Source organism: Diorhabda sublineata, chromosome 2 (assembly GCF_026230105.1).
Source record: "Diorhabda sublineata isolate icDioSubl1.1 chromosome 2, icDioSubl1.1, whole genome shotgun sequence".
NCBI lineage: Eukaryota > Metazoa > Arthropoda > Insecta > Coleoptera > Chrysomelidae > Diorhabda > Diorhabda sublineata.
In genome coordinates, this window is record NC_079475.1 from 5,262,559 (window position 1) to 5,275,970 (window position 13,412).

General features: G+C 35.2%; 1 protein-coding gene across 3 annotated transcripts in view; it reads right to left on the reverse strand.

Moving 5' to 3' along the window:
- LOC130453065 (LIM domain-binding protein 2) overlaps positions 1–13,412 on the reverse strand; it is a 104,242-nt gene that overhangs the window by 15,419 nt on the left and 75,411 nt on the right. For all 3 annotated transcript variants that reach the window (XM_056792657.1, XM_056792658.1, XM_056792659.1), the window contains exons 3-4: positions 6,987–7,083; positions 3,774–3,876 (exon numbers count right to left, since the gene is read on the reverse strand). In XM_056792657.1, coding sequence (XP_056648635.1) covers positions 3,774–3,876; positions 6,987–7,083 — 200 coding nt within the window. The remainder of the gene's footprint in view (positions 1–3,773; positions 3,877–6,986; positions 7,084–13,412) is intronic.

The following is a 13,412-nucleotide window of genomic DNA, read 5'->3' on the forward strand; positions in this document are numbered from 1 at the left end:
AAGTTAAACGTTTGGTGTGGTATCCTAGGTGACCACATTGTCGGACCTTTCTTCATCAACGGAAATTTAAATGGTGAATCATATCTTGAGTTACTCAGGGAAGGGGTTGACCCACGTTTTACAACAATAATAGAAAATGATGATAACCTTTCCGAAGATTTACTGGTATTTCAACAAGACGGAGCTCCCCCACACTATGCTATGCCTGTCCGACAATTTTTAAACGAAACATTCCCCGCTCGTTGGATAGGTAGAAGGGGGCAGATGATGGAGTGGCCACCTAGGTCACCGGATTCAACACCCCTAGACTTCTTTTTATGGGGGTATTTAAAAACAAAAGTTTATGCTATCCAACCAGAATCTCTGGATGATTTACGAGAGAGGATAGAAAATGAATGTCGACAATTAAATCCAGCCGTATTAAGCAATGTCAGAGAGGCATTTCAAAATAGATTATACCATTGTATGGAAGTGAATGGTACTCATTTTGAACACTTATTGTAACTTCATAATAAAGAGCACAGTTAAAAAGATTAAAGAGTTTGAACTGTTGTACAACCCATTTTAGTACAGGCAAATAAGGTGAAAGTAAATAATAAGTAAAATTTATGCTCTTAAAAGAAAAATTGTTTATCTCATAAACTAACCACTTTAACCTACAAGTATTATACATTTTTCAAATCAGCTCAAAGAGGAGTATCCAAATTTTACATAAAAAATATGAAAAGTAATTTAAAAAAATAAAGGGGATGCTGCTAGGGGTGAGGGGGTGGCTTTTCCAGTAAGTTTAAATAAGCCATAATGCTTGCCCCTTCCAACATAAATTGACGTGTTTTTGGATTTTTTCTAAATACCAGTATTACAAAAGTTATTAAAGGTGGTTACTTTTATCTGAAAAGCACTGTATAGGCGACGTGGTGAACGGCACGATCAGGTTCATTTTTGTCATACTGAAAGTTTTGGTGGTGACTCTATCATGGTTGAGGGGGAATTTTTTTCGAGGGTCGCGCGGAGTTAGTACCAGTTAATGATGGAAGACTAAATGCTGACAGGTACATAACCAATATCCTAGAGCCCCATGTAATGCCCTATATGCCTCATATCGGTGACAACTCTGTGCTAATGCACGATAATGCTCGTCCACACGCTGCTAGGGTGGTTCGGCAGTACTTAGAAGAGGTCGAGATACCCACCCTGAATTGGCCTGCACGTAACCCGGTCCTTAACCCAATAGAGCATATCTGGGACCATCTAGGATGGCAAATTCAGCAACATCTAGTGCCAATAAGAACACTTGAAAATGTTCTTTTCAGCTTCTGGGAAGACATGCCGCAAGGATAAGTCCAGAACCTGTTTAGAAGCCTTCCAAGACGAATGGAAGCTGTAATTAGAGCGAGGGGCGGCAACGCACGCTTATAGAAAATCATTGGCTGGTTTTAGTTTGAGCACCGTTCATTTTTTTGTATAGATGTTTTGTACAATTTTTTTAATATTTTCTATGTTTTGGTAAATCAAACTTTTTGTTTTAATTCGTAATAATAATAAAATTCGAAAAACAGATAACACATTTAAAATATTTTAAAAATAATGACTGATTCGATAATTTTTGTGGGGTGTATATATTTAAATAATTATTTTAATTGCTACTACCAATTTTCTTATATAATTGAATATAATTTTAAAGAATTTTTTAATGAAAACTGTAGTTGTTCCAAATTTTAATGATAAAAATTAAATGAAGTAAAATAAAAAATGCCAATTGTTCTCATTTAAGTGATCAAAAATTATTTTTAAACAATAATGAAAAATGTGAATGTTTTTAATTTTAATAATCGAATATCATTATTTCAATTTGGATAATTTATGCGAACAAAAATTATTTTCCAACTTCAATTTAAATGGAAAAGTTGAATTTCCTCAATTAATATGATTAAAAATTACTTTAACACAATTATTTTAAGGGAAAATTTCGTTACTTTAACTAAAATTTCCACTTTTCTTATTCCTTGAGTTGAAAAATTATTTTTATTCAATCAATCCAATGAAAATTCTCAATTTTCCTAATTTATTCGATTAAAAAAATTTTTTCAATCAAATCAACAAAAACAGCTAAACTGAGGACCAAAAAAAAACTCTAACAATATCATTAATATTGTTTCGTTAATAGGAAGTCTTTGCTAAGAATGCGATATGGTCAAGCTGCTTCATTCACTTATTTTTTGTGAAGCTGTTGCAATATAAAATTAGCGAATATCCGTGACAATTACCCGTACTAATAACACCAACAAAAACCCCAGTGACAATGCCGTCTAGAACGTTCCATCGATAGGAGCGAGCTAAAACGTCTAACGAAGTACAACAATCGTGCACAACCCTAACCAAACAATGAAATCGCAATAATAGATTTACTTTGCTGCACTGGTGTTGAAATATCAACATAACATTAATGAAACTATAAGATCAGTCATATTACTGTTACGAACTCGTCTCCGGCATGAAGCTGGCCCTGTTCGGTTATAATGAAATTTTAAAATTTACGATAGTGAGAATAAAATGACAACAATAATGAGCAGATACAATCGAATATCGACAAAAAGATAAAAACGATAAAAGAGAAGATGCAATCTTATATGAAAAATGAAATAACAACGATGGAAAATCAAAAGAGTTAAAAAAGAGGATTGCAAATTGAAGAAATGAAGATATATCAAATGAAATCCTGCAATCCACAAGCACTACTCAAGACCGAAGACAATGGCAGTTTTTCCCGAGGCAAGGTCCCAACGTTTGACGGTAAGACGTGTTGGACCAATTACGTTAAATAATTTGAGGCAGCCACTAGAGTGAAATATTGGTCTAATGAAGAAAAGGCAGTGAACTTAACCATTGCATTGCGAGGAAACGCCTTAGATGTACTCCAGGCGATACCTCTCGAAAAAACTGATGTCTTCGAACAGATGAAAAAGATGTTGGACATGCGATATTGTCACGAACATCTAAAACACCTGTACCAATCGCAGCTGAAGAACAGAAGGCAGTAAAGTGACAAAACTCTTCAAAAGGACAAGGTAGACATTGCCAGACCAGAGAACTGGATGGAATGTTTGGGCATCCACGCATTCGTTGATGGCCTGCGCGTTCATGACTCCAGAGGACGTTTCGATTAATCCATCCGAAAACCTTAGTAGGTGCCCTGACTACTGCTCTTGAATATGAAGCAGCTACGATGGCATCATATAACAAGGTCAGATCCATACACGAAAAAGTAGACGAAGATCGTTAACTTGATAAAAGATATGGTTGAAAAGAAGCCAGGAAGATTCGATGCTGGAATTGTGGAGAGCTAGGGCGTGCAAGCGTTCCAAAACTCCCGCAAAGGAAAACCCATAGGCGCAAGAAAACTAGAACCCGTCGGCTACGAGGAGGCAGCACCGACCCAAGATCGTTCCAGAGACCTACTCATACTGATAGGTTCTCTCAGATGTCAGATGCAACGACAGTGTATATGTGAATGGGAAGAAATATACTCTGCTGGTGGATACTGGAGCAACTAGAACCATCATAAAACCCGATCTGTTAAGCTCCAACATTAACAAAAACCACTGAAATCATTTACAAAATAGGCGAGTCTCTCTATATAAAAATATTGTGAATGTATAATTTAATTTGAACGAATAATTTTTTTCTCCAAATTTATTATATACGCAATGTTTAAAAACAATTTGGTTTTTACGCTGTCATTTGCTTCGGAACAACAAAATAATGTTACTTACTGTATCGTTTGGGACCATCTTCTAAACAAAATGCTAAAGTTAAAGATGCATCGTCTTCGAAAAACTCCGTTGCAAATGCATCCCACCAAAGATTATCACTATCCTGTAAGAAAAGAAAACGACTCTTAAAAAATATTAGAACCAACAAAACGTAAATAACAATATTAGTCCGGTAAAATTGACCAAAAAATAAAAGTGAAGCCACATAAATTACCACCAAGCTAAAAATCAGTACAATCGTTTGAGTTCCCCAAGCATTGCCGTGTATGGAAAAAATTTTATTCAAGGTCAAAGGTCAAAAAATGGGTTTTTTGCGATTCTCAGCAAAACGGCAAGTTTTATCATAAAAATACCACAGACAAAAATTCTTAGATCATAAAAATATTTACAAGAAAACATTTTTTTTCCTACGAACCACCGTTTCTGAGATATAACGATTCAAAAAGTTGTAAAAGTTTTGATCGTCATAATATGCATGCGTACGCCACGTATATATGTTACATGCAAAGACCGAAAACGGCTAGTGGCCATTTAAAACAGCCACAACGCGTTCTGTGCGCCTTGTGTTTGGCAGAACGCGTTGTGGCTATTCTGATATAGACAGAAACAAAATAAAATTATTTTAGATTTAGAAGAAGTCAGCTCACGTAATATAATACTACAACACTCATTATTTGAATAAATTATTCATTTATTTATATATATTTTATATCCATATAGTCAATAGTTAATATAAATTATTAATTTTTAATGTTAAAAAGTATATTACTAAAATCAATCCTCGCTGCATATTCACCTGTTTGTTTTTGCACGAGGAATTGTTGTGGCATTTTGAATTGCATTGAACTTTATGTTTGACGCAGTTAAGTTAAGTTAGGTTAGTTATATTGATTATATGGATATAAAACATATATAAATAAATAATGTATTCAAATGATGAGTATTGTAGTCTTATATTACGTGAGCTAACGTCTTCTAAACCTAAAATAAATTCATTCGGGTTCTGGTTATATCAAAACAGCCACATCGCGTTCTGGCAAACGCAAGGCTCACACAACGCGTTGTGGCTGTTTTAAACGGCTGCAGCCCGTTTTGGGTCTTTGAGCGTAACATATACACATATACACCATGACTTTCAGACAGATAAATGCTTTCCTAGAGACCGTTTGACATATTGCAAGACAACGAGCAAGAGATTGCACGTAATATCAGCAGGTGAAAAATCCTTATAATTGTAATTTGCACGTTATAAAAATGACACAAGCATGACTTCAGCATTTGCGCATGCTTTTGATCAAGAAATATTGCGTTTTACATTGCATTACACGTAATTTTGCATCATGTCAAGCTGCTTTTAGGATATCGCGAACTGCAATACAATCTATTTTGCATGACCATTTAGGTGCGACAAAAAAAGGGAAACATATGATGCGTGGGCAGTGATTGCCATCACGTCAGGAAGTTTCTTCAGAGCAGAAGGAATGTTTCCATAATCTCTGTTTCACTTTTTGTGAAAACTTAAACGGCAATTAAAACACTAGAATACTGCTTCCCTTGTAACTACAATATTCCACCCAGGTGGATGATATGAACGCGAACGATATTCACTCTCATTGAGAGTACTACATACACCACAATATCCTGAACAACTAATGTTCCGACAGGAATTGCAGGAATTGCATCATATCGTAGCTTCATTTATCATTGAAGGCAACTTGAATGGAGATAAATATTTAGAACTGCTACCAAATAATGTGTCAATTTTGACAAATTTATATCCTAATTATACTAAGCTAGAGATTTTCAAATACTAGTAGCTGGAACTATCTATAACGTAGCTCAAAGACAAAAGGTTAGAAATATATTAGAGAATGCAATGGTGAGGGGCCGCTTGACATAATACAATACAACGTGCAAGAAATTGCATGCAATTTCATACAGGGTCAAAATATTGTATAGATGTATATTGCACGTCACTTGATATTATGCAAGTCTCTTTCCATTGCATTATGGCTGCCACTAACAAAAATTCCATCACTAAAAGCAAACAAATTCCTAACCTCAATTTGTTCAATATTTTGTGACCAGTTTGGAAATGAGAATAACAAAACTGATTAAGTAACGATGTGAATAAGTGGTCAGTAAATCGCTGTCAATAATTATATCTTGTCTGTCTTATTTTAGAGCCTGCTCAACAGGTTGGTTGTTAAGCCAAAAGTTACTAGATTTCTCACTAGAATTGCAGCTTGCACGCAATAAAAATGACACCAAACCAAATAAGTGCAAGATCTGCATGAAACATTCAACAGCTTAACTTCAACTGCGTATGCTTTTGATCAAGATATATTGCACGTTGTATTGCATCATGTCTAACGGCCTATACCGTGTTAAATTGGTTTTTAGAATTGATTCAGTATTGAAACACCTTCAACCAACTCTCAACAATTTCCCGAGGTTCAATTATTATTGTGTATTTTTTTGTGGTGAATATACCCAGAGCAACCGCAAGAGCTTCTGGTCAGTTTCGTTTTCACAATCCTTTCTTAAAATCGGTGCCATGAGCTAGTTTCATATCAGTTTTTACTAATACCTGCCTTGCTGTTTATAAAATGTTCACTTTTTCAGCGTGCACAGAATCGTTGAAGATTCAATTGTTTAGCTTATTTCCAAATTTGAAGCGATTTTTCAATTTTTCAAGGATATCAAAAGGTACTTAGTATAGTTAAGTGATTTAACTACTTTGCCAAACGTATAATCACTTATCTATGTCTTAACTATTTAAATCAATCAACGAATGAATGCGTACGAGTTTGATTAAATATTGTTAGCAACTCGTCCATAACATTGGCCGTATAACCGACCTTGTTCTAAGTCTAAAATTTGACGAAAGCGGAATTAATTTGATATTGTTTTATGACAGGCTTTACATTGTTTTTTTTTTAACTAATTTCCAGGAAGGTCTTTTGATTTATTTGTTCTGTTTGTTTATTTGCTAGAATTTTTGAGACGTTTATTTTGGGTATATACTTGAGTTTGTTTAGCGGAGTTAGTTGATGAATTTGAATCACTTATATAAGTTAGTTAAGTAGGTATTAGTGGTAAGTTAATAATTGTATAAGTCTAGTGTCAGTGTTTAAATAAATTATGTGAGTATAAGACAGTTTATAAATTCATAAATAAGAAAAATACTACAATATAAAAAGTCCTACTCACTACTTCAGTTCTCTGTTGCAGCCTTTTATTTAGTTCATAGATCCGATAATCTGGTTGACCAAAATAAGGTGTATGCCGCCTAGGAACAGGAAGAGATCTGAAAATAAACAAAAAGAAGTTTAATACATTTGTTTATTACTAGTATTTCTAGTTCTTAACATAACAAAAAAAGAAAAGTCATAAATAAAAAAATTGTAATCGCTTGTCAATATCTTCTCCCTTTATTTTCACTAACTTTTCAGAACGTCTGACTTAAGCTTCAATTCCACCATAAAAATATGACGCATCTTTAGCTTCAAAATGTTCGTACACCGCCTCTTTAATGTCATCGTCGCTGTTAAATATTTTACCACACAAAAAATAGTCGGCCGGGGCCAGATCAAGATTATATGGTGGGTTTTCAATCTCTGCCAGTAGCCTTGGAAAGCGAAGCAGTGAAGACTGGAGCCTTGTCATGAAACAACCACACACCCCAGCTGATTTTGACGCGCATTCTTTCGATAATTTCTTGATGCAACTGCATTAGTAAATCAGAGTAATATGCAGCGTTCAAGATTCTATTTCATCAGACTAATTATCGGAATGCGTAACTCCTTTGTGGTGAATCTTACAGGAGCAAGTACAAACTATTTATTTTTACTATGCATGGGGATGGAATCATTTGAATGCAATTATTAATGTAGTAGTAATAAATATCAAGGAATTCAATTTTAAAATTTATTTCTAAATTTGCAAATTACATTATTAAGATAATGGACTTTTCTTTCTTTTCTTTTTATTTATAATTTTTCTTACGACATATTAGTTAATAATTTTGTTATAGAAGTCAAGAATTTTTTACAAAAACTTCATATTCACAGAGAGCAGCATTTTTAATCACAATCAAATGTCTAGAATAAAAATTAACAAAAATTTTCAACAAAACTCTTAGTATTATTGTTTATTTAGACACAACCTTCAATATTGAACTTCTTTATTTTCATCAATTATCTTATGAAATATAAAACAAAGATATTTTAGAAGTTTTCATAAAATCTTAGGTACCTAGTGGTTTAATAATCAATTAACTTTTTAATGAAGTTTCTACTTACGCTAAGTAGCAATGGCACAAAATCAGCCTAGAAGTTTGGTCAAATTTTATGTACATACAGTTCTCTTAAAATATATAAAATAGGATAAAATTAAAATAAATCAACATAATCGAAGCACTCCAAAATAATAAATGTAAGTTTTCACAAAATGAGGTACTTCAGAGGGGGAATATCTGGGACTCACACTAGATAGTAAACTTTTCTGGAACAAACAAGAAATAGAGAAGCCCTGATGGTGTACAGAAACAGGGAGAAATTGGAGTTGTAGCCCGAAGATCCTACGGTGGATGTACATGGCAATCGTGAGACCAATCATCACATACGGGGCAGTGGTTTGAGGTACTAGAACTAGTCTGAATACCACGAGGAACAATCTCTCAATGATACAAAGACATGTGCAACCGGGGTTATTCAATCATACCCAATACATACATACAGAAATGATTATAACACTATATACATACATTATTAACTCCGCCTGGTGTGTTTCGGTGTGGTGGATTGAGTAGCCCGCTGGACACAACTGCCGGTCCCAAGCCCGGGTAAAGGAGGAGGGTCAAGTCGATAGGCCAGCCCCCTATCACTTGGAAAAAACTTCTTTTGGCTAAAAATCCGAAAACTAGGCCTCGGAATATGGATGATCAAAATGGAAAACGACAATGGCAACGAAAACGGACTATGATTTGTGGAACATGGAATATACAGGAAATTAGAACGAAGGTAGATGACATTTTACAAGAAATTAAAAAACATAAACTGGACTTTATTGCTCTCTCTGAAACAAAGAAAAAAGGACAAGGTACACAAACACTCGGGGAATATATCCACATATACAGCGGCGTTAACAAAGAAGAACATGCAAAAAGGGGTATATCGCTCCTTATACATGAGAAGTATAAGAAGAACGTCTCCAGCTGGGAAGCAATAAGCGATAGAACAATAAAAGTTAATGTCAATTTAAAAGGCTGCAAAATAACAATAATTGCTACTTATGGACCTAATGAAGACGCACGGGTAGATGAAAAAGAAAAGTATTATGAAACGCTAAATGAGCTAATATCTCAGACAGGTAACGATCGAGAAATCATAATACTGGGAGACCTAAATGCTAGAACTGGCAAAGAAACGAAGCATGAGATAATAGGGCCCTACGGTGAAAATACCAGGAATGATAATGGCTCCAGGTTGATAGATGTCTGTCAACATAACTTACTAAGAATAATGAATGGGTATTTTAAACATAAGGAAATACACACATATACATGGACGCAAATAACTAGAAATCTAAGATCAATAATCGACTATCTTATAATGAAACAAAAAACGAAGATAAAAGTGCACAATGTCAGAGTATATCGATCCGCAGAATGTGGAAGTGACCATCATCTGATAAAAGCTAAGTTAATAATGCCAATAATCAAAGACAACAAACAAAAGAATCAACTGCAAAACAGTAAAGATTTAACAGATATAGATATACCAAACTATAATATAGAAAGCCTTATGAACGAGAGCACAAAATTATTATACCAACAAAGACTGGACCAAAACCTCCCACAGGAGTACGAACAAGAACCAACAGACAATCTTACCAAAGTAGTAATTGACAGCATACACAAAGCAGCCAAAGAAGCCTTAGGATATAAAGAAATGAAAAAGAGAACACGAAATTATTGGTGGACTGAACAACTGCAAAATTTAAAAGAACAAAAACAACGATTGTATCATACCTGGCTAAGCACTAAAAAAGCAGAACATAAGGAACAATATAGTGAAGCTGTATCAAAATTTAAAACCGCTGCGATAGAGGCCAAAAACCTCAGCTGGGAAAATAAATGCAAGGAATTGGATACCTATTTAGGAGGACGCCAATCCAGGGAATCGTGGAGATTTATAGATAATGTTAGATCTGGCAGAAAAGAAAATATCCCAATAGGCACCATATCACCAAATAAATGGCAAGACTATTACCGCTCATTACTCAGAGAACAGAGATCTGAATATAGTAACATGCCGGCTGAAGACATACGGATTACAGGTGAACCAATAAAAATCAACGTAGAAAAAACAAAGAAAGCTATAACACTACTTAAAAATGGGCGCGCTCCTGGTCCAGAGGGAATACCTGCAGAATTAATAAAAGCAGGAACAAATAGGCTGTTTAATATCCTAACAGAAATTATCAATAGACATCTAAATGGAGAACCAATACCGCAAACGTGGAAAGAAGGATGGATCACGTCCATATACAAGAAAGGAAATAAGGAAGACTGCAATAATTATAGGGGCATTACAGTGACTAGTACGCTCAGTAGGTTATACGGAAAAATAATAAAGGAGATCATTTGTGAAGAATATCACCCATACGAGTCCGAGGAACAAAACGGCTTCAGAGCAGGTCGATCGACGATAGATAGTATTTTCTGTCTATCACAAATAATCGAAAAGAGAACCGTAAGATCACAAGAAGTGCACCTACTATTGGTAGACTTGAAGAAAGCGTATGACACAGTACCTGTCTCAAAATTATGGGAGGTTCTGGAAAGAACGAGCATAAATACCACTCTAATAAAGGCTATAAAAGAACTATACAGAGACACAACAGCAAAAATAAAAATAGGTAACAAGGTGACAGACGGCTTCAAAACAACCAAAGGCTTGCGACAAGGGTGTTGTTTATCCCCAACTCTGTTCAATATATACATAGATGAAGCCCTAAGAGTTTGGAAAAAAAAATGTAAAGGAATGGGACTAACTATTGGGGAGAGCACCTTGTATACACTGCACTATGCCGATGACCAGGTAGTGGTAGCACAGGAAAAAGAAGATCTGGAGTACATGTCTAGAAAACTTATAGAAGAATACCAAAAGTGGGGTCTACAGGTTAACACGGAGAAGACACAATACATATGTATAGGATCAGAAGATTCACCTGGGAATTTAGATCTAGAGGGAAAAATAATTAAAAACTGTAAGGAATGCATATACCTAGGTGTAAAACTAACAACAACAGGACGAAACGAGGAAACAATTAGGGACAGAATAACCAAAGGAAGAAAAGTAATAAGAGCCCTGAACTCAGTGCTGTGGCAAAAGAATATTAGACCAGAAACAAAAAAGAGAATATACAACGCCATTTTACAACCAATAATTACATATAGCTCCGAGGTTTGGCAACTTACAGAAAAGCAAAAAAATAACTTAAATGCAGTGGAAATGGATTTCTGGAGGAGAGCAGCAAGAATATCTAGAACGGAACATATAAGAAACGAGGAAATAAGAAGACAATTGAAAGTAGAAAGAACTTTAGTAGAAGATATAGAAAAGAAACAGTTGATTTGGTACGGACACGTTAAGAGAATGGGAAGAGAACGACTACCAAGAATAATATTAGAATGGACCCCCAAAGAAAAAAGAAAGAGGGGAAGACCACCTAGAACATGGCTACAAGGAATCACTAGAGCAATGTCCGAAAGGAACCTAGCAGTCGACGACTGGCAAGATAGACAGGCCTGGAGATTAGGAACCCAAAGGCGTATAACGCTATAAAAGGGGATATATATATATACATACATTATTAGCAGCCATTATTTAGTTTGCACTTATATCAACCAATACGCGCATATATTGAAGCAAACAATGGTAATTTTATAGTGGTTCTTCATATTTTAGTTCATTAAAATAATCTATTAACCTAGTTATTAAATGTTACTTATTTCCTTCGATTTAAGCAGTAACATTGTATCAGTTGTTGTCAGAATTGTTGTCGTTACCAAATAATAACCGGAACGAGGTCCTGGTAATAATAAGAACCATTATTTAGTCTGACACACAAAGAGAAACTCCAGCAAATGACGATGTGGTTGATTACCTTTCTCAGAATCACAAGAAAGTAAGAAGCTATCCTGAAGGCACCACAATCCTATCTGGTTTAGCAATCTGATACAATAGTAAGATCATCAATGTCTACCTTGAGAAAAGTAGAGAAGAAGCTCACTAAATGTTAAAAAAAGCTCATTTAGACAATGTAGCATAAAAACAGTATTTACGACTGGTTTCAAGTGGATATGAGGTAAAGAAGCGTTTCTCCTTCTACTTAAAAAAATGTGTAAAAATTGGATGAACTTGTGCTCAAAGTTTGCGAAGCGGTACGCGAAGAAGAAGAACGATGTGTTGCCTTCAATAAGCGAACTTTGACTGCTAAGACTTTTCTTTTTTGTCCCACTTGCCTTACTGACCCGATTTAGAACCATACAACTTCGATTCAAAAAAAATGAAAAATATGCTTCGAGCTATTGATTCAAATTAAGATAAAGGCATTACCAGCAACTGGTAGTACTCCCACATCACTTAGAATGTTCAGAGACGGAATCATCAAAGAAAACCCATTTCTAAATAATGGCACATACCAAGCATTTTTCAAGTAGAAATTTATGCAATTAAAAAATGTGTTCAGTTCAATCTAGAGAGGAACTATCACAAACGAGTCAGGCAAGAAAAATAAAGTTACCCTACAATGGATTCCAGTACACACCGGAGCAAAGGGAAATGAAATAGCTGATAAGCTCGATAAAGCGGGGACAGACAAGGCCTTCATGAGGCCTGAACCCTTCTAGCGTATCAGCTGCAGAACAATGGAAAAAGCATTGGAAAAGAAGATAGATGGGAGCAAAACCAATTATTGGGGCAACCTACAGAGGCTGAGACAGGCAAAGACTCTTCTGGGAAACTATAACCAGAACTGCCATCACTGTACAATATAAATTGATTGAGAATTTAGTAGAAAGCTTTCTACAATAAACTATAGTTTTGCGTATTTTGGTGGCCGGCAGGTGGTGCTTTTTTAATTGATTCATTAGCGATATTTTTATAGGGCGTGAGAAGTAATCCACTGGATAAGCTTCATAATATCCTCTAGATCACATTAATAGTCAATTTTCGATGTTGTATATAGTTACGCCTTCTGATAATTGGGCCGACAATTTGATTCCTTAATTAAAGCGAATCAAAAGGATACCCTCGCAGTCCTAAAATATTGTAGACATCACGTTTTTGCTGCTTTATGGCACCCTCGCTTTATTTGGCATGATGCCCCTCCATGGAATCTCTTTTTGATATCAGATCATAGTAAAAGACCACAGTTTCATCAGCCGTTACAGTTAATAGGATTACACCTCCTTGGTCCTCGCGGCAAAGTTCTAAAAATTCCTCACAACATTTTACTCGACGCTGCTTTTGCATCCATTTTGCACTAATTTTTGGCATTATTTAAATGCTCATGTATGATCCTTAAAACACTTGTTTTGGGAAAGCCTGTCTTTGACGCCCACCGGCC